The sequence below is a fragment of the Chlorocebus sabaeus genome, chromosome 6, assembly GCF_047675955.1.
Source record: "Chlorocebus sabaeus isolate Y175 chromosome 6, mChlSab1.0.hap1, whole genome shotgun sequence".
Taxonomy (NCBI): domain Eukaryota; kingdom Metazoa; phylum Chordata; class Mammalia; order Primates; family Cercopithecidae; genus Chlorocebus; species Chlorocebus sabaeus.
The window spans coordinates 4,407,225-4,434,403 of NC_132909.1; the positions used below are offsets into that span (position 1 = coordinate 4,407,225).

Here is a 27,179-nt window from a genome sequence, read left to right on the forward strand (position 1 = left end):
TTCAGCATCAGCATCCCAAATTTATTCTCCAGCAGCTGTGGCGGGGTGGGAGAGGCTAAGGGAAGAGGAGGGAAGGAGGAGAGTCCCAGAGAGTGGCAGGCACTGGGGAGGGTTGGGGTGGGTCTGAGCCAGACAGGAGCCATGCACGGCAGGCAGGCTGCGGGGAGCAGTGATGGCTTCAGGATGGGGAAGTCTAGAACAAAAGCTGATTGGGAGCCGCTGGGGGAAGAATCCTCCATATATCCCAGAAATCCCCAGAGCACAGCAGCGGGACGTACTGGAGGAGGGGGGCATGCCTCCCACTCACCTAGAACTGGAGTGGGGGGGGGGGGGGCGGGCCTCGGAGGCTGAGGGTTGTTCTGGAACCTGAGTCTGGAACAGCCAACCCCGTGAGGCTATTTCCCCAGGGGCGGGGTCTGGGGGGACGCATAGAACTACCAAGATGGAGTCTCGAACCCCATGGAGTTGGGGATGGTTAGTGGTGTGGTGGCGTCTCTGGACCCGATTGGGGCAGAGTCCAGAATGCTAAGGTCGGGGAGAATATCGGGCTCCGCTCAAGTCTTGAACGCGGGACGGCTGTAGAGGCTGTATGGAGTTTAGAAGGCCAGGAACGCTCGGGAGGGGCGTCTAGAACCCGCGGGGGCAGAGCCGGAATGCTGGGGTGCAGGATCTAGAATGGGGCAGGAGGTGTTGAAGTGGGGGTGAAGTGGGGGCTGCCACCGGCACGGCGGAGGGGGCGTTGGAGACACCTAGTGGCGGCGGGTGAAATTACATGACGGGCACAGGCACTGGGCTGGTGGGGCTGCGGGCATCCGGATGCACGAAGTCGGGGTTCACGTAGGTAAAGCCCTGGAAATCGGCCTGGTCGATGCTGGCCAGGACTAGGCGGTCTGGAGGGGTCAGCGCTGGCGCCGCCCGCGTGAAGAACTTGTCAAAGTTTTCGCCGCTGCGGCCACACTGTGGGAGACGTGGGGGAGGGAAAGTTAAGCAGCTCCGAGGGTTCCTCGGGTGCCCCTCTGTGTACCCCGGTCTCATCTCCTGTCTCGTGCAGAATCTCTATGCATGCTTCACGGTCTCTGCACCTCCCTTTGTGGGGGGCGGGAGGGCTCTGCAGAGGGAGCCCCACCCCCACATACAGGTATATTGAGACCCACGGAAACCCCACCCCATTAGGGACCAAGTTTTTGTTGCCTGGAGGGTGACTGACCGGGCGGGGTCTGAAAGGAGGCGGGATCTCCAATCGTTCCAGCCGTTCCCAGTCAATCCAGCGGAAAAAGCCATGTGCACGGATGGTAGGTTCCCCATCAGGCCCTGAGCCCAGGCGCTTCCCTGGGTGCTTGGTCAGGAACTGTGGGAAACACAGAGACAGATAGACAGACAGACAGACAGACAGAGTCCCGGACAGGGAGACCCAGAGAACGAGGAAGAAATAGACAGAGACAAGCGGATGGAGGAACCAAGAGACACAGGCATGAGACCCAGAGAGAGAACGGCCAGGGGAAACAGGCAGAGGGAGGGAAGAAGGGAAAAGAAAGGGGAGAGAAAGAGAGAGAGGCAGAGAGAGAGAAGACGACGACGAACAAGACAAAGAGAGACAGAGATAGACGCAGAGAGAGACAGAGAGAAGAGAGGAAGAGGGACAGAGAGAGAAAGAGAGACAGAGAAGGCGAGAGCGAGAGAGAGCGAGAGAGAGCGAGACAGAGAGAGAGAGAGAGAGAAAGAGGAAGAGGGAGGATACATGACAATAGGAGTAGACGAAATTCATACCCAGAGACCCAGGGACACAGAAACAGAACAAATCAGGGTGTGAGGTTGTGAGGGGCAGAGAACCCAAGAAAGAGGAAAGATATGGGAAGGATCCCAGAGGGAGAGGGAAAGGAAGAGAATGAAAGAGATGGCAAAGGCGAGAGGGACAGGGGGTAGGCGGAGAGAGGGAAGAGGAGAGAGAGGGGTAGGGGGCGGGAGGGAAGGGGAAGAGTGAAGGAGAGAGGGAAGTGGGTAGGGGGAGGGAGGGAAGGGGAGAGGAGACAAGGGGAAGAGGAAAGGAATGGGGAAAAGAGGTTGCAGACTCAGAGAAAGGGGGAAATGGAAATTCAGAGGGTAGTACAGTGACCCCAGGTGAGAAGGCAGAAACCCAGAGAAGGGAGGAGACAGAGGAGACCCAGGGGACAGACATTCAGAAAGAGAGAAGGATAGAGACCCAGGAAACACAAACCCAGAGGGAGGAATAAAGACCAAATATGGGGACAGAGACCCAGAGAAAGGGGAGGACAGAAAGCCAGCAGGAGAGGACAGTGAGATGCAGTGTGTGTATGAGAGCAGACACAGGAGGGAACAGAGATGGGAGGGGGGGTGGGGGGGTTGGACAAAGGCCCAAAAGTGTAGATGGAGATACAGAAGGAGACAAAGAGAAAAGGAAGAAACACAGAGAGCCTCATCGTATGCAGATGGAGGGGAGGTATGAGGCAGAAACCAGAGAGACCGTCAGGGAGATGCAGAGAGAGCAGCTAGACACAGAAGGTGCTGACACGGGCTGAAAATCTGCTATGGGCCAGATGCTTTCTTCTGTGTCAACTCCATAACCCCTGAAGAGAGTTAAGCTCACAAAGTTTTGGTGAGTCACCCAAGATCCCACAGGAAGAAAGGCTGCAGAAGTTGGGTTTACCTGACCCACCCAGTTCCGGAAAGACAGACCCTGGACTTTCAGCACTTCCTGCAAGCAGGGAGCTGGGGAGTGGGTGTCACAGACAAGGATGGGACAGAGGCCATCTCCAGGCCTGGTGGCAAGAGGGCCAGAAACCATTGTTCTAACAAAAACCTGTGTATTATATCAACTTTTCCAACAGATGGAAATAAAGTGACTTCAGGAATGAGAGCCTTTTTCTAATAGGCACAGAGACAGCAATGGGGTGTGTGGATGGTGAGCCTGGAGAAGCTGGGAGTCAGGGGGCTCTCACCCCCTTGCAGATGGCCACGGCTTCCCGGGAAAGCGACTTGGGGTAGGTGACAGTTTGTTCCATGATGGCCTGAAACAGCTCCTCTTCGTCCTCCCCATCGAAGGGAGGCTATGAAAGTGGAGGGGATAGAGAGTCAGAGACTTGCCCAACTGCCTTTCCCCAAACCTTCCACACCCTCCTCACCCCACCGTGAACAGACCTGACCCATCACACCCCCCCACACACACACCCGACCACACCCTCAGGAAAGATCGAACCAAACCACCAAAGCTTCATCTCTCTCCTTCTCGGGTTCTCTCATTTCCTATCTCAGATGCCTCAGCTCTGTGCGTCTCTGTACTATTCTGCCTCTTTTATCTGCTATGTAAATTGGCAGGGTGTTAATTACACAGCATGTCCGTTAAATAGAAGAGAGGAAAAACTGCAGGAAACACTCTAAAAGCATTCTCCTGGTTGGAGGAGTGGTTCACAGTCTTCTGAGGTTACAAAAAAATGATACCAGGCATTACTTTTTTTCTTTCCTTTTCTTTTCCTTTTTTTTTTTTTTGTTTTTTTTTTGTTTTTTTTTTGTTTTGTTTTTTTAAGTAGAGACTAGGTTTCACCATATTGGCCAGGCTGGTCTCAAACTCCTGACCTCAAGTGATCTGCCCACTTCGGCCTCCCAAAGAGCTGGGATTACAGGTGTGAGCCACCATGCCCGGTCAAATTTTTTTTATCTTCCAACTAAAATTTAGCATTCCCTTCAGTTATGAATGCAGGCAGTAGCAGTGCTTGTGGCTTCATTATCAATAGAAATCACAGGTATTTTCTCATCACATGAGAGTTGCAGATATTTCAAATTATTAGCCATTGCTACTTCAAAATTACTGTGAGAGCTCCTTGCCACTTTATTACCATTAGAACCTACTACTTAATGAATTCATAAGAAATTGCACCTATGTCCATATTCCAATGTAAAATATTTAGACAACTGTATACATTTAATTTAGTTGGTTGTTAGATTCAATTAAATTTTAAAAGTTTTGGTGACTATCTTTCAAAATAATTGATTTCTTTTGTTTTTTTGTTTGTTGAGATGGGGTCTTGCTCTGTCACCTGGGCTGGAACATAGTGGCATACTCATAGTTTAATGTAACCTCGAATTCTTGGGGTCAAGTGACCCTCCTGCCTCAGCCTCCGCAGTAACTGGGACTATAGGTGCCCACTACCATAGCCAGCTAAGAAGATGATCAAGAGGGTGGCACCCAGTCTTTTTTAGCTCTAGTACACTCAGCAGTCCAGGAATCCAATCAAGCTGATTTAGAATGTATGTAATTGTCTAAGCTCACACAGCCAGTAAGTGGCAAAGTGAGGATTTGAACGTTGGTTTTCTGTGTATGTATTATTCTATTTTGTGCACTGAAAAACATTCTTCTGAGAAGGGATCCATAGGCTTAACTAGACTGCTACTTTAGCATCTAGGGAGAAAGAATCCATGGTACAAACAAAACAAAACAAAAAACCTGGTCTACAGTTAAGACAACACGTCAGAACCATGGACAGCGCTATTCGGGCACAACCTTTCAGGCTCCTTTCTAACCTGCTTCTCCTGAGATCCAGGTGCCTCACTCTGCCTCTTTTAGCCAAGCCAGCTTCTCCCCACCTTCCCTTACCTGTCCTGCCAACATCTCATACAGCAGAACTCCAAAGGACCACCAATCGACAGACTTCCCATAGGGCTGGTAGGCAATGATCTGGGGGAGGTGGAAGGCCCGTAATCACGATGCATTCTTTAAGAAGCCTAGGACCCCTCTGGCCTCAAACCCTGGGAGCGCTACCCACTCTAAGTGCTTTCAGCACAAGCTCTTCCCACTCTGAATATTTATTTCGTCGGGTGATTTTTTTTTTTTTTTTTTTTTTTTTTTTTTTTTTTTTGAGATGAAGTCTCGCTCTGTCGCCCAGGTTGGAGTTCAGTGGCGCGATCTCAGCTCACTGCAAACTCTGCCTCCCAGGTTCAAGCGATTCTCTTGCCTCAGCCTCCCCAGTAGCTGGGACTACAGGCGCCCGCCACCACTAATTTTTTTGTACTTTTAGTAGAGACGGGGTTTCACCGTGTTAGCCAGGATGGTCTCCATCTCCTGACGTCGTGATCCGCCCGCCTCAGCCTCCCAACGTGCTGGGATTACAGGTGTGAGCCACCGTGCCCAGCTTGTCAGGTGACTTTTTGTTTCATTTTGTTTTTTTGACAGGATCTCACTCTGTTGCCCAGGCTAGAGTGCAGTGGTGTGATCACAGCTCACTGCAGTCTCAACTTCCCAGACTCAGGTAATTCTTCTACCTCAGCCTCCCAAGTAGGTGGGCTACAGGTGTGCACCACCACACCTGGCTAATTTTTGCACTTTTAGTGGAGAGAGGACCTCACTATATTACCCAGGTGGTCTCGACTCCCGGACTCAAGCAATCTGTCTGCCTCAGCCTCCCAAAGTGCTGAGATTATAGGAGTGAGCCATCATGCCCAGCCTCCACTCTGAATATTCTGGCCAGGGATCTACCTTTTGGAATATTCTGGAAACGAAGCATACCTACTTCAAACATTCATTTGGCCTCAAATAGAAACACTACCTAAGGGCCAAGTCACTAGTGGCAACCACCTAGAATATTTGTGTCAGAGTCAGGAATATGTGTGTAGTTTTTGGTGTTGTTTTTTTTTCTTTTTCTTATTTTCTTTGAGACAGAGTCTTGCTCTGTCACCCAGGCTGGAGTGCAGTGGCAGGATCTCAGCTCACTGCAACCTCCGCCTCCTGGTTTCAAGGAATTCTCCTGCCTCAGCCTCCTGAATAGCTGAAATTACAGGCACCTGCCACCACGCCCCGCTAATTTTTGTATTTAGTAGAGACAGGGTTTCATCATGTTGGCCAGTCTGGTCTTGAACTCCTGACCTCATGATCCACCTGCCTCAGCCTCCCGAAGTGCTGGGATTACAGGCGTTAGCCATCACGCCCGGCTATGTGTGTAGTTTTCAAATTTTCTTTTCTTTGTTCCTTTTTGAGATGGAGTCTCACTCTATAGCCCAGGCTGCAGTGCAGTGGTGGAATCTTGGCTCACTGCAACCTCCACCACCTGGGTTCAAGTGATTCTCCTGCCTCAGCCTCCTGAGTAGCTGGGATGACAGGCACACATCACCACTTCCAGCTAATTTTTGTATTTTTAGTAGAGACCGAGTTTCACTATGTTGGCTAGGCTGGTCTTGAACTCCTGACCTCAACTGATCCGCCTACCTCAGCTTCCCAAAGTGCTGGGATTACAGGCATGAGCCAGCATGCCTGGCCTCAGTTTTCAAATTTTCTACAGATGATTCTGATTGCCAGCCAGATTTTGTGATCACTGACATTGATTATTTGGGCACAAGTCAGGCACGTCCTCCCAAGTAGCTGGGACTATAGGCATGTGCTTTATCCATCTATATGTATATTCAGAACATCAGCCCCTCCCCTTTAACAAAGACAGGTAATACCCCACCCACTTAAAATTAAAATACTTACAGGACAGCATCTACTGTCCCAGAACCTTAGGAATCAATCTCACCCTGCCCTTTTTCTTTTGTTTTCTCTCTCTTTTTTTTTTTTTTTTTTTTTTTTTTGAGACAGGGTCTCACTCTGTTGCCCAGACTGGAATGCAGTGGTGTGATCTCAGCTCACTGCAACCTCCACCTCCTGAGTTCAAGCAATTCTCCTGCCTCAGCCTCCCAAGTAGCTGAGATTACAGGCACTCACCACCACGCCTGGCTAATTTTTGTATTTTTAGTAGAGACAGGGTTTCACCATGTTAGGCTGTTCTCAAACTCCTGACCTCAAGTGATCCACCCGCCTCAGCCTCCCAAAGTGCTGGGATTACAGGTGTGAGCCACCGCGCCTGACTGATCCTGCCCTCTTAAAAAATGCAGCACAGAAGTCCAACCCACTTAGATCAGAGAACCACGTACAACACTTAGGAAATAAGCTTCCATCCAATGAATACTCCAGGGAGAGCCCTGCCCAGTTAAGGGTATTCAGGCCACAGTTCAGACATGTTCAGTGTTGGCAGGGGACAGGCCCCACCCACTTAGAGTACACCAGAAATTGTTTGCACCTTGTCAGAAGGGTCCAGGATCAGGCCCTACTCGGAATTCCTACAAGCTGGTCCCACTCTCCTGGAACGTTCACCCACAGGTGCCGCCCACCTTACCTATTTAGAGACCCAGCCTGGGCCCACCTGGCAGGCTCAGTGCACAAGCTCACCTGTGCTGGAGGCTGGAGGAAGGCCTGGCTGGGTAAGAAGACCACAACGCATGACAAGGCCCGAGGGTCAGGCCTCCCCCCGCGATGAATACTAGACCATCAGCCACACCCTCTAAGGGATCTCAAAGCGTGGCCAGACCAGCAGGGTTGGGGTTACCTCCGGGGCTATGTAGTCCGGGGTCCCGCAGAAGGTGCGGGTTGTCGTCCCGGGGAAGACGTTCTCCTTACACATGCCGAAGTCAGTGATCTTGATGTGTCCCTCAGCATCCAGCATCACATTGTCCAGCTTCAGGTCCCTGGACGAAGCGGGGCGGGTAGGGTAGGAATTGCAAGAAGGGTTGAGTTCAGCAGTCTGGAGCCGCATATTCAAATCCCTTCCCTTCCAGGGGCGTGATTTCCTCCGTGGAAAGTCCTGAGGCTGCTCACCTGTAGATGATGCCCTGATTGTGAAGGAAGAAGAGGCCGATGGCGATTTCTGCTGCGTAGAACCTGGAGGACGGAGTGGGTGAGGACGTCAGAGGGTCAGTGGCTGGACCCTGCCCCCTTCCGCCACCCCGTCCCTTCTCTGTTGGCCGAGACTCACGCTGCATGGGGCTCCTTAAACTTGCCCAGCTGTTGAATGTGGTACATCAAGTCTCCCCCCGTGACGTACTCCATCACGAAATACAGGCGGTCCTGCGGAGGAGTGCATGGGCTTAGAGGCGGGACTCATCTATCCGGGGTAGGAGAAGTTCTTTCCTGATCACTCAGGACAGACATGGAAGGTTCCGGCTGCACCCAACCAGAAATCAGAGCACCTAGCCACATCCCTGGAAGGGCCCTAAGGTGCTAACCCTGCTACCTCAGAATCTCCAGCCGCCAGACCACCCCCAACTATCAAACCACCTGTTCTGGCCCCGCCTTCTCAGAATTGAAGACTGAAGCCCACCTTTCGCTCGAAATCCGGGGACACCAAAATCTCTTTCCACAGCCACTCACACACACATATGCAATTCTGGCTTCATACCAAGACTCAGAGTTGCGGCCGGGTGTGGGGGTTCACACCTGTAATCCTAGCACTTTGGGAGGCCGGAGCGGGATCACCTGAGGTCAGGAGTTCGAGACCAGCTTGACCAACATGGTGAAACCCCGTCTCTACTAAAAATACCAAAAATTAGCCGGGCGCAGCGGCGGATGCCTGTAATCGACAGAATTGCTTAAACCTGGGAGGCGGAGGTTGCAGTGAGCCAAGATCGTGCCATTGCACTCCAGCCTGGGGGACAAGAGCGAAAATACGTCTCAAAAAAAAAAAAAAAAAAGGAATCAAAGTTGCTCATATATAAATTTTAATTCAGGCAGCTAGCCACATTCACTCAGAGTCCCTGGAAGTAAAGTCACGCCCTCTCAAAATCCTGCAGATTCTGACTCTCTGCCCTTACGTCGCAATCCTAGGGAAATGCCATGTTTCTCATGTGTCCTTCAGTCAGAATCCGAAAGTGATGACCCCGTCACTCGGAGCCCAATTCTGGGCAGGCCCACTAGGAACGCACTTTCCTCCACTGTACTCCTTGGCTCAAAATTCCAGAGCACTGGCTACACCCAATTAAGACCAACCTCCCCAGGGAAACAGGCATCTGGCCACTCCCCCAAGGAGTCCATCCAGCTGGCCACGCCCCCAAGGAGCTCAGCCGCTTCACCTTCGCAGGATCCATCCACCTGGCCACGCCCCCGAGGAGCTCACCACCTGGCCACGCCCCCTAGAAGCTCATCCGCCCGGCCACGCCCTCCGAAGAATCTGCCTGCCTGGATACGCTCATTCATAATGTCATCTGCCTGGCCACGCTGCACAAGGATCCCATCCGCCTGGCCACGCCCTCAAGGAGCCAATCTGCCTGGCCACGCCTATTAATGATCCATCGCCTGACAAAGCCCGCACCTCCAAACCCCAGAAAGATTTCATCCGCCTGACCACGCCCCGCGAGGAGCACCTCTGCCTGGCCACGCCCTCCGAGGAGTCCCTCCGCCTGGCCACGCCCACCTAGGACCCCTCCACCTGGCCACGCCCCTCGAGGGGCCCTTCCGCCTGGCCACGGCCCGAGGAGCCCCTCTCCCTGGCCACGCCCCCAGAGGAGCCCATCCTCCTGGCCTCGCCCACTCAGAGAGTACAAGGTTCTGTTGCCTCGCCCTAAACTCAGAATCCCAACGCAGATGCCGGATCTGTCCAGAACTGGATGAGGCAGGGCCCCGAGGCCAGCCTCCGCCCCCTCCATCCTTACCGGGGTCTGGAAGGTGGAGTGGAGTTGGGTGAGGAAGTGGGGCCGGCCGCCAGGACCCCGGCCCCCCAGCGCCAGCACGCGTTTCTCCACCAGCGTGCAGTCCACGTCGTCGTCCTGGACGATCACGTCCTTTTTCAGGATTTTGATGGCGTAGAGCTCATCAGAGCCCCTGCGCTCGGCCAGCATCACCTATGCACACAGTTCCAAAAGGGCCAGTCCATGTTGGGAACCCAGTGGTACAGTTCCTGCCCCCTTCCTTTCAGGGACGCAGGGAAACGGGATCCCAGGTCCTCCCTCCATCTCTTAAGGGACTGACAGCCCTGACTTGCCGCCCGCCCCCTCAGGGAGAGTGTCCGAATTTCTAAATCTCTCCTCTCCAGGAACCTGAACGGCCCAGCCTAACCATATTTGAAGATGCAGGAGCCCAGTGTCTTCCCACCCCTACTTCCTCCCTAAGAACCAGAAATCTGACCTCCCCACAGACATCCTCCCTTTCCCCCGGAACCCCAGGAATCCAACCTTCCCAAAACTGCCTTTTCCTAGAACCATGAGGAAGCTGAAGTCGGAGATGTGCAGACGTCCTGGGCTTGCCCCGAAGAAGCAGCGCTTGGGATCGGTGGGACTAGGGGAAGGGGAGGGGATAGGAGAGGAAGAGGGGCCCATCCGCACCCGCTGTGGAAAGGAGAAAGAAAGTGCCAGAGGCAGTTAGACCTTATACAGCGATAAGGAGATGCCCACAAGAGAGACAGCACCCAAGAAAGAAAAGGATGAGACTAGCTAGAGAGAGGAAAATGGCCACCCTCCTACTCCATCCTTGGCTTAATTTTCTCTGACTCCCATAGCCTGGAGGGTTTATTTATTATTTAACAAACACTTAGATCTCTCTCTCTCTCTTTTTTTTTTTTTTTTTTTTTTTTTTTGTAGTAGATGGCTTATATGCTATCTCCAGAAAACCCTGTTTTTACAGAAGAGGAAATTAGCACAGAGACGTTAAGTAACTTGCCCCAAGTCACACAGCAGGTAAAGAGCAGAGCTAGAAACGAAACCCAAGCAGTTCAGCTCTAGAGTCTGGTTGCTCTTAGCCTCTAAGCCGGAATCGCCTAGAGGGTTTGGTAAAACAGATTGCTCGGTCCCAATGCCAGATTTTCTAACTCTATAAATCTGGGGTGGGACCTGAGAATTGGTATGCGTAAAAAGCTTCTGGGTGACATGGGTGCTGCCAGTCCAGGGAGCACTCCTGGCTTTCAGCTAAGGTCCTTTCTCTACCTTTTGCTGCCTTGGCCCCCCAGGGAGGGGGCCCACGACTAAGCTGCTGTCACAGCTTCCACACTTGTCCCTCCACATGGACGGCTGCCCTTTCGAATGCATTCTCTACTCAGCAGGCACAGGAGCCAATTTAAAAATAAATAAACCAGGTCATGTCTCCCCTATGCTTGTAAACCCTTTAACTGTTCTGTCTGTGTTAAGATTTTGTTCCATGTGACTTGCAGAGCCAGGCTGTGACTGACCCTGCAGGTTGTTCTTCTCTCTCCTGGGGGCTCCATGATCTACCCACCCTGGCCTGACACACACTGTCCTCCCTCCCTCCTCGGGGCCTCTGGATATGCTGTCAGGTCTTCCTGTAAAGCTTTCCCCTCCCCTTCCCTCCTAGTTGCCTCCCAAACACCCTTTAGACCTTGACTCAAGCATCACTTCATAGAGGCCACGCCTGACTTTTTAAACTGGGTCAGATGCCTCTCTTACCACCCCTTGGTCACCATGGACAGCACCTTCCTGGCACTTTTATTCTTAGTAATTTACATCTATCTGTGTGATTATCTGCTTTCTGCCTGTGAGCTCCCTAAGTCAGGGTTCTGCTTTGTTCGCTAAGACACAGTAACTCTGCCTACATCACTGAGGCTACATAAATATTTGTTGAGGGCCAGGTGCGGTGGCTCACGCCTGTAATCCCAGCACTTTGGAAGGCTGAGGTGGGCAGATCACCTGAGATCAGGAGTTCAAGACCAGCCTGGCCATCATGGCGAAGCCCCATCTCTACTAGAAATATAAAAATTAGTAGGACATGGTGACACATGCCTGTGGTCCCAGCTACTCGGGAGGCCGAGGCAGGAGAATCGCTTGAACCCAGGAGGCGGAGGTTGCAGTGAGCCGAGATCGCGCTACTGCATTCCAGACTGGGCAACACAGCGAGACTCTGTCTCAAATAAATAAATACAGAATAATAATAATAATAATAATAATAATAATAATGGCTGTTTCTGTTTGCTGTGTTGTTAGCCCCGTACCTAGCTCAAGGTTTGGCACTAAGTTGGTGTTCACTGGTAATATTAAGTGGTGCATGCTTAATATATTAATAATATTAAGTGGGAGAGCACTGTGAACCACAACAGGCACACACTCCCTGCCTCTAGGCCTTTGCCCACCGTCTGCCCTGCTGGGTTTCTTGGGTTTGCACGGGAGGATCATCCCCGCTGATCTCAAAAGACTCTACCTCTTTGGCTCAGAATTTCCTCCCGCTGGTACCCTTGTCTCCTGCAGAGCCTGTTCTCAAACTTAACTTTGCAGAAGGATCACCTGAGGAATTAATTTAGTATGCAGACATTTGAGGCATCAGAGAGACCCTCACTCAGTAGGTCTGCAGAAAGGCCAGGGAATATGCTTTTAAAAGCAAGCACTCTAGGAATTCTGATGCAGATGAACCCCTACACAGAACATTTAAAACTCTGGGGAAAGTTTCTGTAAGAGTCCAGGGAAGACTATAGCATGTAGTTGCTGTTGTTGAATCTTGAAGATTCTTGTCTTTTTTTTTTTTTTTTTTTGGGGACAGTGTCTCCATCACCCAGGCTGGACTGCAGTGGAACAATCTTGGCTCACTGCAACATCCGCTTCCTGGAATCCAGCAATTCTCCTGCCTCAGCCTGCCGAGTAGCTGGAATTACAGGCACCTACCACCACACCCGGCTAATTTTTGTATTTTTGGTAGAGATGGGGTTTTGCCATGTTGGCCAGGCTGGTCTCAAACTCCTGACCTCAGGTGATCTGCCTGCCTTGGCCTCCCAAAGTGCTGGGATCACAGACATGAGCCACGGCGCCTGGCCTATCATATGCTTATATATTTTGTTTGATGTCTTCCTCCCGGTGTAAATCCCATGAGGAAAGGAACCTTTTTTTTGTTTATTCTTTCCCTGCTCTCTCTATATCCCCAGTGAGTAGAGCCATGCCTTGCACACAGAGACGCTCTGTAAAGTATTTTTTGAAAGGGTAAATGAGGGAGACAGCATTACTTCCTTCTGCCTGAAAATCTGGTCTCTCCTTTGGGAAATCCCGCCCTTCCACCAGGTCTCACCTCTCTGGGAAGCTTTCTCTGACTCAGGCTGTGCCAGGGACGCCCCAGTGCCTGAGGCTATCTCCATTACAGCAGCATTGCTCCTCGTTGTGAATGTCTGGGTTTGTAATTTTGTCCTCCACTAGAAGAAGAGCTCCCCCAGGGAATGGCCTGATTCTATTCCCAGAACAGGGTCTGGCTTATGACACCCTAGAAAATGGGTATTCGTCTGGGCGTGGTTGCTCACGCCTCTAATCTCAGCACTTTGGGAGGCCAAGGTGGGCGGATCACTTGAGGTCAGGAGTTCGAGACCAGCCTGGTCAACCTGTTGAAATCCTATCTCTACTAAAAATACAAAAACTAGCCAGGTGTGGTGGTGCACTCCTGAAATCCCAGCTACTCGGGAGGCTGAGGCAGGAGAATCACTTGAATCTGGGAGGCGGAGGTTGCAGTGAGCCGAGACTGCACTACTGCACTTCAGCCTGGGTGATGAAGCGAGACTCTGTCTCAAAAAAAAAAAAAAAAAAAAAAGGTATCCGATGAGTGAATGAATGAATGGAGAGATTAAGGTCATCATGCTTGATAGATTTTTTAAAATTCAAGAATCGGCCGGGCGTGGCTCACGCCTGTAATCCCAGCACTTTGGGAGGCCAAGGCAGGCGGATGACCTGAGGTCAGGAGTTTGAGGTCAGCCTGGCCAACATGGTGAAATCCCGTCTCTACTAAAAATACAAAAAACTTAGCCGGGTGTGGTGGTGGTCATCTGTAATCCCAGCTACTCAGGAGACTGAGGCAAGGGAGTTGCTTGAACCTGGGAGTTGGAGGTTGCAGTGAGCTGAGATTGCACCATTGCACTCCAGCCTGGGCGATAGAGCGGGACTCTGACTCCAAAAAACAAAAAAAAAGCACCTTAAGAATATCAATTCAGGTGTCACCTCCTCAGGGAAGTCCTCCCTGACCACCCTCCCTGAGGCTGCATTAATGCCTCCTCTAGGCCTCTTCAGTGCCCTGGGCTACCTCTAATTTAGCACATCTTCCTGTATTTTAAGTATCTGTGACTGTGTCCCTACCTTGGGGAGTTGCTTGAGGGTCAGATTCACCTCTGGATCCTGGATTATTCAGCAAGCACAAGACAGACCTAGCGCAAATGTGTGCTCAACTCGTGTGTGTGGAATTGAAGACAGAAGTCAGAGGAGGGATAAGAAATCAGACACGCAGGCTGAAACTGCCTCCATTCAACGCCTTGGTTGTTCTACTCACCTCGTACAATTCCAGGGGGTAGTTACAAGCCTGGGAGAAAAGAAAGAGAGAGTCAGGGTCCCAAGAGAGGCAAGGGATCGCCCTAGAGCAGGGACTGGTGGCCCCTAGTACCCTCAAGCCATGGCAATGGATAGGAACTATAATTCCCAACAGACCCTGGGGCTCGAGTCCCCTAGAAGAGCAGAGGAGGGAGTCCTAGGGTCTTCTGGGAACTGTAGTCCCAGGACCAGCAGGCACTCAGGGGTGGAAGGAAAGGCCAGCTCTGAACTATGGGAGGATGGGCTGGGCTCCCCTGAGGAAGCCGGGGTCTGGGTACCTCAAACTTCTGGAGGAGGCTGCAGTTGTCAGCATCGGCCACCGGCACATTGTAATACTCGCCCTCCTCCTGGTTCAGTAACTTGTACCTGACATACAGACGGAGACCAGAGGCGGACAGCGGGGACAGGGCACCCATGGGAGAGGCAAAGACATTGGAAGGGAGGAAAGAGACACAGAGAGACGGACACAGAGATGGAAGAGAGAAAGAGTGAGATAAAAAGAGAGGGAGAGGGAGAAAGGGAGGTGAGAAGGAGAGAAGAGGAGATACAGAGAGAGAGAGAGGGTTGTGTGCGTGCGTGTGTGTGTGTGTGTGTGTGTGTGTGTGTGTGTGTTGGGAGGTGGAGGGAAGGACAGTGGCCTGGAGGAGAGAGACCACACACAGATGGAGATGGTAATATTGCGCTCCATCCCCAGGCCCCAGCCCTGCTCCTCACCAGCCATCCACTGGCGCCTTGAGCAGCTCTGAGACACCAAAGGACATGGCACCCATGAAGTCGTTGCGGGAGGTCCGGTCCCAGTCCCACACCTCCACACTGAGCCGGCGCTCCACATCCCCAGGCTTCAGGTTGCTGCAGGAAGGTGGGGTGAATGGGGTGCGGGGCCAAGCTCATGGCTCCCTTCAGTTCCCCATCCTTGGTGCTGGAGGTGGGGGCAAACCCAGCCAACTGGGGTTCCTCTCCTGCTTTGTCTGTCTTCGACCTCTGACCTTCCCAGTGGGGCTCTCTCTCCAGCTAGGGCTTTGGGGCCTGAAGTAAACCCAGAGAGCTCTTCCTCTCCCTTCCTCCTGCATTCTCTGCCCCTTCCCATCCCTGTCTCTTGTCTCTGGAGATCTCTCTCTCTGAGTCTCTAGACCTTTCTCTCCTCTCTGGGTCTCTGTCACTGTCTTTCTGTCAGCTGACCACTGTCTCCCTGCCATCCCTCGTCTTCTCCCCTCCCTCTCCCTCTGTGTCTGTCTTTGGGTTTCTGCCTCTTCTGAGACTCTCTCTTCTCTCTCTCATCTCTGTCTAACTCTTAAGTTGGGGGGCTTCAATGGAGACTAATTATACAGTGGTTTGGCTGGCTCTGTTTCTGTATCTCCATTCCACTCCCTCAATCGCTCTATTCCTTTTTCCCACCATCTTCTTCTGCCCTTTTCTGGGTTCCCTCTCTCCTAACCCCTCCCATCAGCTGTTCTCTGGGGGCCACTAGGACCCTCAGATCATTATCTGTCAGCTGTCATTGCCTTCCCTGCACCCCAGACTCACAACACAAAGGTCTCATTCCACACAGGATTTAGCGTGGCTTTCACCGTTCGGGTTTTCTGTTTCGTCAGGTTCCGAGGGTCTGGGATGAGCTTCAGTTTCACATAGGGATCAGAGAGACCATTGGGGTCCATAGGAATAAGGTTACGGGCCTCGCCAACTAAATGGGAAGTGAAGAAGAGTGTGATGGGTTAGAGATCCAGGAAGGGGCTCCCAGCCCTCCTCCAGTCAGCAATCAAGAGTTCCAAGCTCTCAGTCTCATTTCTCATGACTTCTTACCTCTCCAGTACCCAGAAGACAGGGCATAGAGCCTTTTCCCCAAGCAGTGACCCCGAAATCAGACCAGAGCCCTTCTCTCCATTAGGAACCAGAGTTTGGACCCTGGCCATGTCACCAATACTGAACCTCAGACTACCTCAGAACCAGGTACTCTCCCTTCTCAAGATGCTTATACCCAGAAAGCCATTGCTGGGCGCGGTGGCTCACACCTGTAATCCCAGCACTTTGGGAGGCCGAGGCAGACAGATCACCTCAGGTCAGGAGTTCGAGACCAGCCTGGCCAGCATGGTGAAACCCCGTCTCTACTAAAAAATACAAAAATTAGCTGGGCTCAGTGACACACGCCAGCAGTCCCAGCTACTCAGGAGGCTGAGGCAGGAGAATTGCTTGAATCTGAGAGGCGGAGGCTGCAGTGAGCCGAGAGCGCCCTACTGCACTCCAGCCTGGGCAACAGAGTGAGATCCCGTCTCAAAAAACAACAACAACAACAAAAATAGCCGGATGTGGTGGCGGGCACGTGTAATCCCAGTTACTCGGGAGGCTGAGGCAGGAGAATCCCTTGAACCCGGGAGGCAGAGGTTGCAGTAAGCCAAGATTGCACTACTGCACTCCAGCCTGGACGACAGAGCAAGATTCCATCTTAATAAACATAAAACAAAAACAAGAAAGAAAGCCATTGGCCAGACGCGGTGGCTCACGCCTGTAATCCCAGCACTTTGGGAGGCCGAGGCGAGCAGATCACCTGAAGTCAGGAGTTCGAGACCAGCCTGGCTAACATGGTGAAACCCCGTTTCTAATAAAAATACAAAAACTTAGCAGGGCATGGTGGCGGGCGCCTGCAATCCCAGCTACTCGGGAGGCTGAGGCAGGAGAATCGCTTGAACCCCGGAGGCGGAGGTTGCAGTGAGCTGAGATCGCTGCTCCAGCTTGGGCAACAAGAGCGAAACTCTGCCCCCCTCAAAAAAAACAAAGAAAGTCAAAGTCATTAACAGGCGCTGAAAATTGCAAGAGGCCAGGCTGGTGGCGGAGCTTTGAGCCAAAAGGGGCGTGGCAGGGTGTGCTCGGCCTTTGGGGTGGGGTCGGAAGTGTGGGCGTGACCATTAAGAGAGGCGTGGCCCCATCTTTGGGGTGGGGTTGGGCCAGCACAAGTGCCTTGGGTCAGCCTCGCCTCACACTTGGGGAAGGGGCGGGGCAAGGCGAGGGGGCGGGACCTCACCCGTTATGTGGATCTCATCTGCAGTGGGAGCTCGGATCTCCAGCTGCAGGCGCCCGCGGCGCTCGGTGTGGTCCACACCGCACAGGGAGGGCACGCTACGCACACAGCGCCGGTGCACGTTCATCTCGCAGCCTGCGGGAGAAAGCTGCGGGTAGCACCTCAGGCCCCGCCCCCAAGCCAAGCCTCCACCCCCCACCCCATCCCGGGCATCTCCCAGAACCCAGACCGGGCGCTTTGGAAGGGCCCTGGCAACGCCCAGTTCACTCACAGGAGCATTTCATGCCCTGGTGCACAAGCCCGTACAGGAGGGAGCCACAGTGGTCGCAGAAGGTAGGGCTGCTGTAGCTATGCAGGCGGAACTTGTGCTTGTTCCGGGGGTCCTGGGAGCAGAGAAGACTGGCTTAGGGGGCGTTGGGAGGGTCCTAAAACCCCAGGGGAGGGGCCCTTTTATCTTTTCCCCCTGCCTTACTCTCTAGGTCATCCTGAGACTCCATCTCTTTCTCTCCATGCACCAATAATCATTGAACACCTGCTGTGTGCCAGGGACCGTTCTTGGTGTGGGGACCCAGCATTAAACAAATGAAAAAAAAAATCCTCTTTGTCACATGGAGTTTACTTCCTAGTGGAGGGAGACAGAATGTAAACATGGTAAATAAATAAAACATATAGTTTGATGGTTGGTAATGGGTGCTCTGGAGAAAAATGAGGCAGGGATGGGGACCACCAGAAGTTGGGGGATTGAAATTTTAAATATGGTGGTCCTGGCCCGGTGTGGTGGCTCATGCCTGTAATCCCAGCACTTTGGGAGGCTGAGGTGGGCGGATTGCCTTGAGCTCAGGAGTTCGGGACCAGGCTGGGCAACATGGCAAAACCCTGTCTCTACTAAAAATACAAAAATTAGGCGGACATGGTGGTGCACGCCTGTAATCCCAGCTACTCAGGAGGCTGTGGCATGAGAATCGCTTGAATCCAGGAGGCCAAGGTTGCAGTGAGCCAAGATTGTGCCACTGCACTCCAGCCTGGGCGACAGAGCAAGATTCTGGCTCAAAAAACCAAACCAAAACAAAACAAAACAGTGTGTGGTGGGGAGGCCTCGCTGACAAAATGGTATCTGGGCAGAACGTGAAGGAGGCAGGAGCTTCCAACATCCCATAGTTCCCATCCCCCCAACTCCCACAAGTTAGTATTTGAGGACTTGTGGGCCACCCTGAACCCCAGCTCATTCACTGGCAGGTCCACATGGTATGCTTTCTCTGAGCTCCAGGTGGAATGGAGAACATGACCCCTCAGTTATAACAGGAAACCAGCAGGCCTAAATAAAATAATTGGTGTATAAAACACAGTTGTGCCTACCATGTTAGATGCTCCCAATACTATTACTCTTCCTGTGGTTATTATTAGGGATTTTATTGCAGTTCCTACATAGCCCTGAATTTAAGTAAGAGCTAGGCCACTTCTCAGTTGTGTGATTTGGGGCAAGTTCTTTCCTAATTTTGAGCCTCAGCATCCTCCTCTGTCAAGTGGAAATAAATAATCTATATTTTGAAGCAATGCTAAAGTTCCAGAGTCCCTTAAGCACGAATGCAGGACATCAGTGAAGCTTCTCCTTCTCCCCTGCCACCCTCTACCCCTGGGACAATATCTGCTTGTTAAATAACTTGATTCTAAGAATCCATTAAAAGGATTATCACAGGGTGAAAATTTAGGCCATTCTTGGATTTTCATTTATGTTAGCGGGGTTTCTAGTTTGAATATATATTTGGGTAGAGGAGGGTGTTGGCAGTTTCCAGGATCCCTTTCAATGTGCTGAGCTTCTAAATGTCTACCACTGACCCTAACTCAAAGGGTTCCTGCCACACTAAATAAGATGCTGTGTATGAAGGCTCTCAGCCGGGTGCCTGACACACAAGCCATCCACAGACAGAGGCTGCTGTTCTTATTCTCAAAAGTGAACGTCGCTGTTAAAAAGGAGACAGCACGGAGGCCCTGGTTACATACATCAGAGTTCAAATCTTGCCTCTACCCCCTACCCAGCTAGGTGGCCTCACCACGCCTGCCCCTTTTCAAAGCCTCAGGTTTACCATCTGAAAAGTGGGGCATGTGCCCTCCCTGAGGACTAAATGAAATCATACTTGCCAAACCCTTAGCACATCTTAAGCTCTTGATCCATGTTCTTTTTTTTTTTTTTGAGATGGAGTCTCACTCTGTCGCCCAGACTGGAGTGCAGTGGTGCGATTTCCGCTCACTGCAACCTCTGCCTCCCAGGTTCAAGCGATACTCCTGCCTCAGCCTCCCAAGTAGATGGAACTACAGGCTTATGCCACCAAGCCCGGCTAATTTTTTGTATTTTTAGTAGAGACGGGGTTTCGCCATGTTAGCCAGGATGGTCTCAATCTCCTGACCTCGTGATCCACCTGCCTCAGCCTCCCAAAGAGTTGGGATGACAGGCGTGAGCCACCGTGCCCGGCTGAGGCATGTGTTCCTTGCTTTGTGGGTTTTTTTTGTTTTTTTTTGAGACAGACTTTTGCTCTTGCTGCCCAGGCTGGAGTGCAGTGGCGCAATCTCAGCTCACCACAACCTCTGCCTCCTGGGTTCAAGTGATTCTCCTGCGTCAGCCTCCTGAGTAGCTGGGATTACAGGTGAGCACCACCACGCCCAGCTAATTTTGTATTTTTAGTAGAGATGGGGTTTCTCCATGTTGGTCAGGCTGAACTCGAACTCCCGACCTCAGGTGATCCGCCCACCTCAAACTCCCAAAGTGCTGGGATTACAGGCATGAGCCACTGTGCCTGGCCTGCATGTTACTTTTAAGAAGATCAACTGCTGGCAATGAATCACTTGAACCCCGGAGGTCAAGGCTGCAGTGAGCAGTGATCACACATTGCACTCCAGCCTGGGCAACAGAGTGAGACCCTGTCTCAATAGTAAAAAAATAAAACAAAACAAAAAAACTAAGTGCTGCAGAGGAAAGATCTCCTCCTCACTATTCACTTGTTTCCTCACTGGTCATAATAATAATTTCAACAATAACAAAAAATAATATTTTGGCTCTTGCTATGTGTCAGAGACCATCCCAAATGTCTGACTCACTAAATCTTCAAACCAATCCATGGTGTGCATAATTATTATCTCCACTTTACAGACAAGGGATTCAAGAAGTGCAGAGAGGTAAATTAACTCAGGAAATGTCATAGAACCAAAAATGGTAGAGCTGGGATTCAAACCAGATAGGGACAGGAAAAATATCTAACAACCACATAAGCTGTTGTGCGGATCCAATCCTATACTGTATACAAAATACTTGAGGCCAGGTGCAGTGGCTCATGCCTGTAATCCCATCATTTTGGGAGGCTGAGGCAGGAGGATCGAGTGAGACCAGGAGTTGAAGACCAGCCTGGGCAATATAGTGAGTGAGACTCCATCTCTACAAAAACATTTTTTTTTAAAATTAGCAAGGCGTTGTGGCTTGTGCCTGTAGTCCCAGCGACTTGGGAAGCTGGGGCAGGAGGAGAACTTGAACCTGGAGAATTCAAGGCTGCAGTGAGCTATGATCCCATCACTATACTCCAGTCTAGGTGACAGAGCAGGACCTTGTCTCAAAAAACCCCAAAAATCAGCTGGGTATGGTGGCTCATGCCTATAATCCCAGCAGTTTGGGAGGCCGAGGTGGGTGGATCACCTAAGGTCAGGAGTTCAAGACCAGCTTGGCCAACATGGTGAAACCCTGTCTCTACTGAAAATATAAAAATTAGCCGGACATGGTGGCACGTGCCTGTTCTAGTCCTAGCTCCTCGGGAAACTGAGGCATGAGAATCGCTTGAACCTGGGAGGTGGAGGTTTCAGTGAGCCGAGATTGCACCAGTGCACTCCAGCCTGGGCGACAGAGTGAGACTCCATCAAAAAAATACCCCAAAAGCAAACAAAAAACAAAAACAAAAAAACTTTTTTCTTTTTTCTGAGACAAAGTCTTGCTCTGTCGCCCAGGTTGGAGTGCAGTGGCGTGATCTTGGCTCACTGCAACTCCGCCATTCAGGTTCAAGCAATTCTGCCTCAGCCTCCGGGTAGCTGGGATTACAGGCGAAAAACCAGAAAAATCTTGATGAGTGTACCCAACGAGGACTGGATACATCAGACTTAGTCTGGCGTTGGTGGCGGAGGTGAGTGAGTGAGGCGGGTCATCAGTCACATACACGTGCTGGTAGACAGTGGTGTTCAATATATGTTCTATGAAGTCACATCCTCTATGTAGACTTCTGTTATTTTCGGCTGATAAGCTGGTAAAACGCCTCATGGACTTCTGTGGATCTCTCTCTCTCTGCCTCTCCATCTGTACATCATAAAACTGTCTCCAATCTTGTGTCAAACCCTGGGCGAAACTCTGAACCCACCTGACGTCAAAACAAGACAGGAAATGTCCAGATGTGTGCTGTCCCACTTGGTGGCCACGAACTACATGTGGCTGTTTAAATTTAAGTCAATGTGGCCAGGCGCGGTGGCTCACACCTATAATCCCAGCCCTTTGGGAGGCTGAGGTGGGTGGATCATGAGGTCAGGAATTCGAGACCAGCCTGGCCAACATGGTGAAACCCCATCTCTACTAAAAAAAAACAAAAAATTAGCCGGGCGTGGCGGCGCGTGCCTGTAGTCCCAGCTACTCAGGAGGCTGAGGCAGGAGAATTGCTTGAATCCAGGAAATGGAGGTGGCATTGAGTTGAGACTGCGCCACTGCACTCCAGCTTGGGCAACAGAGCAAGACTCCATCTCAAAAAATAAAAATTAAAAAAAAAATAAACATAAGTCAATTCAAATGACATGAAATGGAATTTCTATTCCTCAGCCACAGTCGCCCTGTTTCAAGTGCTCACTGGCTACATGGAGCTGGTGGCTGCCTATTGGACAGTGCATGTACAGAATGCTTCCGTCACTGTAGACAGTTCTGTTGGTCAATGCTAGATCATCAGCCCCATTTTATAGGGGAGGAAACTGAGGCTCAGAGATAAAGCAGAAAAGGGAACGGGGATGGGGACTCCGGGTTGACTGGTCTTGTGAGCCTCTGATGGAGAGAGAGGGGTTGGGGAGACACTGTGTGTCTCTGCGTGCTGCACATCTGTGATGACAGGGGCATCTGTACATGCATGCACATGTGTGCAAGTGTACTGTGGGACTTCCCTGGGTCTCTTCTCAGCATCTCCTAAGCTGTTGTCTGTATCCACCATTTTCTATTTTAGTGTCTCTCTCCAGGTGTCTTTGTCTCCGTCTCTTGGATTTTCTCTGTCCATCTTTTGGTGCCTCCAAATTCCCCTCTTTCTCCCTGGTTCTTTCTCTGCTCCGTCTCTCTCTCTGCCTCATCTTCAATCTCTCCTGGGTCTCTGTCTTTTTCTGTGACTCTGTTCCTCTTCCTGAGATTGCCTCTGTCTTATGTTGGGATCTCTGCACCTGCATTGGTATTTTTCTCTGTGTGCTCCTCAGCTCTCAATTTTTAAATCCCTTCATCCCTGGATCACAGCCCACCCCCAGCAGTGCCCATCTTCAGTCTCCTCACCCCGGCCTCCTCTCTGTCCCCCACCTGTGTCCCCAGCCTGTCAGTCCCCCTCGCATTCCCCCTTTCCAGGCCAAGGGCAAGGAATCTGGGCCAGATAGCTCCCCCTATCTCTCCAGCCCCCCTCCCCTCCCAGCCATAAAAATAGCAGGAGAAATTGGGACGGACGCCGAGGGGGTGAGGGCGGGGGCGCGGCCCGAGGAGGAGAACCAGGTGTCCGGGCACTCACGTCCGTCTGGGGGCCCTTCCCAGCGCCTGGACACTCGAAGGTCACAAATTCGTGGCATCGTCGATGAACCACAAAGCTGCAGACTAAAGGTGAAAATCATAGAGACACAGATGGAGGCATGGATCCATCCAGAGGGAGACCCCAGCGGACAGAAAATTGGAAAGAGAGAGCAGAACTCGGAAACAGAGAAAACCAGAAAGAGGGATCTCAACACAGAGAGTCCAACAGAGAGAAAATCGGAGGCCAGAGAGAGAAGCAGGAGACAGAAACCCAAGAGATAGGTTCAGAGGCAGAAACAGAGACGCAGAGACTCACAGAGAGACACAGAGCACAGAGCCCAAGGAAGGGAGATGGAAAAAGAGAGAAAGAAAATAAGATCCCATTGACAAACAGACACAGGCCCACGGACTGAGATCAGAAAGCAAGGAGAGAGGCAGACAGATTCAAAGAGCAAAAACCGAAATATCTTCAGACGCAACCCAGGAAGCAGCAACTTGGGCAGAAGTGAGTCTGGGGGCGCTGTGCCGGCCCGCCCCCCACCCTGACTCACTCTGTTCTCAGCAGTGGCAGCTGGTGCTCAAGGACTCGCCCCCCTCTCCCGCCCCCCAGAACTGCCGGCCCCGCCCGGCCCCCACTCGCCCATCGGTGACCCCACCCGGCCTGCCCCTGCCTAGGACGGCTGGTGTTGTCATGGCGACAGCAGTCTGGGGTGGGGGGGGCTCTGACTTTGCATCTCCAGCCCCCTCCCCCTTCCCCCCTTCAGCTCCCCTTTTCCAAATCTCCCTGTTCCCATGGCAACAGATTCTCCAAATATCTGTCCCCACCTGGAGCCGGCCGAGGGAGGGGCCCCCAGCACCACCTCCGCGGTGGCCCCACCATCAGAGCTCCCTCCCCACCACAGGCTGTGTGTCTGCCACACCCCCCGCCCCGGGCTCCCCCGCGCCTCTCTGGGGACCAGAGAACACGTGTGTCAAGCAGCCTCAGCTGTGAGGGCCCAGCCTCCACCCGCCTGAGGGTCCCAGGAGCTCTGGTCCCCAGTTCTTACCTTGACATTGCAGGCCTTGCTTTCCGATACCCCTGGAAAAGTCAGGGATCCTAGGTCAGTGCAGAAAGGGGTACCTGGACCCCCAACCTCTGCGAGCCACAGGGGGCCTGCGCTCTCTGACCCTCCTCCCGCAGGGCCCAGGTGTCCAAGCCCCGGCCGCCTCCTCTTTCTAGAACCCAGGAATTTTGGCCCCCAGCCCTTCTTCCCTTAGACCGGAGTTCAGCCCCCGGTTTCTTCCTCCTTCAGACCCAGGAATCCAGGCTCCCAGCCCCCCAGCCCCTTCCTCCCTCATACCCAAGACTCCAGGACCTCCGTCCTCCAGCCTCCTCCTCCCTCAGACCCAGGACTCCAGGAACCAGCCTCCTCCTCCCTCAAATCCAGGAGTCGAGGCTCCCAGCGTTCCCCGGCCATCCTAGAACCTGGGAGTCGGGGCTACAGCCCCCTCCTTCTTCCTTCCACAGGGGTCTGCGTGACAGGAGTCTGCACCCCTAGTCCCCTCCTCCCCCAGTCCCCTAGCCCCCTTCCCTCACCAGATGAAGTCGGTGCAGTGGCTGCAGAAGGTGGGCTGCTTGAAGAAGCGAGCGGTGAACTTGTGGCTCTTGACTTCGTGGACCACCTTCTGCCTCAGAGCCCCTTTTCTGCAAAACAGGGGCCGGGGTCCCCCCTCTGAATCGCCTCCGCCGGGGCCCAGACCAGCCATGGCCCCAGAAACGTAGCAGGGACCAGGATCCTGCCTTCCTTGGGGGAAACAGGTGGAAGGGAAAGGAGCCGGAGACTCGAAGGATCAAAGGAGCCACAGGGAAATTCCGAGGTGGGTAGGAGAGGGGCAAGGCACCTCCAGGTGCGGAGCGCGCCAGGCAGGGAGCGGCACCCCCGGGTGCGCCGGCTCCGCCAGGGGGAGCGGGCGAGTGGGGAGGAAGAGCCAAAGGCACGGCGCCGGGAGCCGGAGGCACGGGCGGCGGCGGTGGGAGCTCCAGCTCCGGCACCTGCTGAAATGTGGGAGCCCCGGGTAGGGGGAGGCGTTGCCAGGACGACAGAGAGGGCGGGGTTTCGGCTTAAAGGCGCTCCCCTCCCGGAGACACGGGACAAATGTCCTCCCTCCCTGCCCCCTACACGTGCACACACCCACTCCGGGGGCTGGCTGGAGGGAGGGGCATCCTCTGAGCCTGGCTCCCCCCCACTACCCTGCAATCTGTCATCCTGCCCCGTGTTCCTCCCCCACTAGGGTGCCTCGTGTGTCCTGTGGGCGCCCTGGGGTCCCTGTGTCTGACCCTGCCCCTCTCCTTCCTTCAACAAACTTTATGCTCCACGCTAGGGTCCAGCAGTGGACAGGGAGGCTGCTGGGGTTCTCGCTTTCTCTGATGCCAGCTGAGTCTTTATTTCTCCCCCTGGCTTCTCCATTATTTGTGTGGCTGTCTCTGCCCGCGAGTATCTTTCCTGTGACCTCTGTCCCTCTCCCTCTATTCCTGGAGCGACCTTTCTCGACGTGTCTCTCTTTCTGCCTCTCAGTGGATCTGTTTTCTTTTCCCTGTCTCCGAGAAATGCTGTTTCTATTTCTTTCTATTTCTCTCTTTCCTCGGCTGTGTGTCTCCATCTGTATCTGTCGCCATCTCTGGGTCTTGGTGTCGTGGTCCTTCTCGGGGTCTTGGTCTGTCTGTGAGTCAGTCTCCCTCTGTTTCTCCCTCTATGTCTGATAAATTCTTCCGCCTCTGTCTCCCTGAGTCTGTTCCTTTCCCTGTCTTTATTTGTCTCTCCGGTTCTGTAAATCTCTCTTCTCTCTAAGGCTGCGACTCTGTCTCTCCCTCCCTCTGCGACTTGATCTCTTTCGGAGTTCATCTCTGTCTTCCTCTCTGGGGGTCACTCTCTAAATGCTTGCCCCTGTCTCTCCCTCTCTCTCCTCACCTCCACCCCTGTCTTTATAAATGCCTTTGTCTCTGTCTCTCTCCCTTTCTCCGGCTCTGCAACTCGTCTCTGGTTTTGTTTGTCTCTTCCCATATCTCTCTGGTTCCATCTGTTTCTCTGTGCCTGTCCCTCTCTGGCTCTGTTGATCTCTCTCTCTCTGACGCTAGGGGGGTCTCTCTCCTGTCTATGACTCAGTCTCTCTCCCTCCTCTCTTCTCTATCTCTGTCTCTGTCCCTTTCTCTCTGACCCAATCTCTGTTTGTCTCTCTGGCTCTGTGAATCTCCTTCTGTTTCTGGGGATGTCCCTGTCCCTCTGTGGCTGTGATTCACTCTCTCTGTGTCTCTGGCTCTCTGAATCTATTTGTCTCTCTGACTCTCTGAATCTCTCTGGGTCTCTGTCTCTATGAGTGTCTCTCTGTGTCTCTCTGACTCTGAATCTCTCTGTGTCTCTGGCTCTCTGAATCTATTTGTCTCTCTAACTGAATCTCTCTGTGTCTCTGGCTCTCTGAATCTATTTGTCTCTCTGATTCTCTGAATCTCTCTGGGTCTCTGGCTCTCTGAATCTATTTGTCTCTCTGACTCTCTGAATCTCTCTGTGTCTCTGGCTCTATGAGTGTCTCTCTATGTCTCTCTGACTCTGAATCTCTGTGTCTCTGGCTCTATGAATGTCTCTCTATGTCTCTCTGCCTCTGAATCTCTCTGTGTCTCTGGCTCTATGAATGTCTTTCGATGTCTCTGACTCTCCGAATCTCTCTGTGTCTGTGGCTCTATGAATCCTCTGTTTGTCTCCTTGGCTCTGTGAATCCGTAATTCAGGCTCTCTGAATCTCTCTCTATGTCTCTATGATCTCTCTGTGTCTCTGGCTCTCTGAATCTCTGTCTCTGGCTCTCTGAATCGCTCTCGAGGGGCTCTAGAGACTTCCCTCTCTGTGTCTCTGTGATTCAGTTTCTCTCCCTCTTCCCTCTTCTGTGTCTGTGTCTCTGTTTCTCTCTGTCCCCTTCTCTGACTCACTCCATGTGTCTATCTGGCCCTGTGAGTCTCTCTCCATCTCTGAGGTCTCTCCCTCGCTCCCTGTGTATCTGTGATTCAGTCTCTCTCCCTCCTGTCTTTTCTATGCCTCTGTCCTCTGCCCTCTTCTCTGACCCACTCTTCGTGCCTCTCCGGCCCTGTGAATCTCTCTGTCTCTGAGGGCTCTCCCTCCCCCTGAGTGTCTCTGTGATTCAATCCCTGTCTTCCTCTCTCTAGATCTCGCTGGCTCCGGCATCCTCTCTGTGCGCCCCCTCTCAGGAAGGGGGTCTCTCTGAGGGCCGGCGCGGTCAGTCTCTTCCGGCTTCCCCACCTCTTGGTTGCTCTACCCG

The 27,179-nt window shown here is 52.5% G+C and overlaps 1 protein-coding gene across 1 annotated transcript; it reads right to left on the reverse strand.

Annotated features, from left to right (window-relative positions):
* On the reverse strand, positions 1-27,159 carry PRKCG (protein kinase C gamma). Its single transcript, XM_073015996.1, has 19 exons — positions 24,451-27,159; positions 23,921-23,952; positions 22,876-22,958; positions 17,376-17,487; positions 17,108-17,239; positions 15,616-15,772; positions 14,806-14,940; positions 14,370-14,457; positions 14,054-14,083; positions 9,988-10,140; positions 9,469-9,657; positions 7,797-7,888; positions 7,640-7,702; positions 7,371-7,509; positions 4,610-4,690; positions 2,958-3,065; positions 1,208-1,348; positions 773-957; positions 1-670 (listed from the first exon to the last, which is right to left on the reverse strand). Exons 1-19 carry the CDS (start codon positions 24,618-24,620, stop codon positions 628-630), a joined length of 2,133 nt encoding a protein of 710 aa, XP_072872097.1. The 5' UTR covers positions 24,621-27,159; the 3' UTR covers positions 1-627.
* Between the last annotated feature and the right edge of the window lie 20 nt (positions 27,160-27,179).

Excerpts from the sequence above, each read along its gene's own strand:
- PRKCG (XM_073015996.1), bottom strand. The coding sequence starts at position 24,620 with ATGGCTGGTCTGGGCCCCGGCGGAGGCGATTCAGAGGGGGGACCCCGG. Across the intron at positions 17,240-17,375 it reads CCAGGGCATGAAATGCTCCT|GCTGCGAGATGAACGTGCAC; the intron begins GTGAGTGAACTG and ends TTTCTCCCGCAG. Across the intron at positions 7,889-9,468 it reads ACTCCACCTTCCAGACCCCG|GACCGCCTGTATTTCGTGAT; the intron begins GTAAGGATGGAG and ends ACTCCTCCGCAG.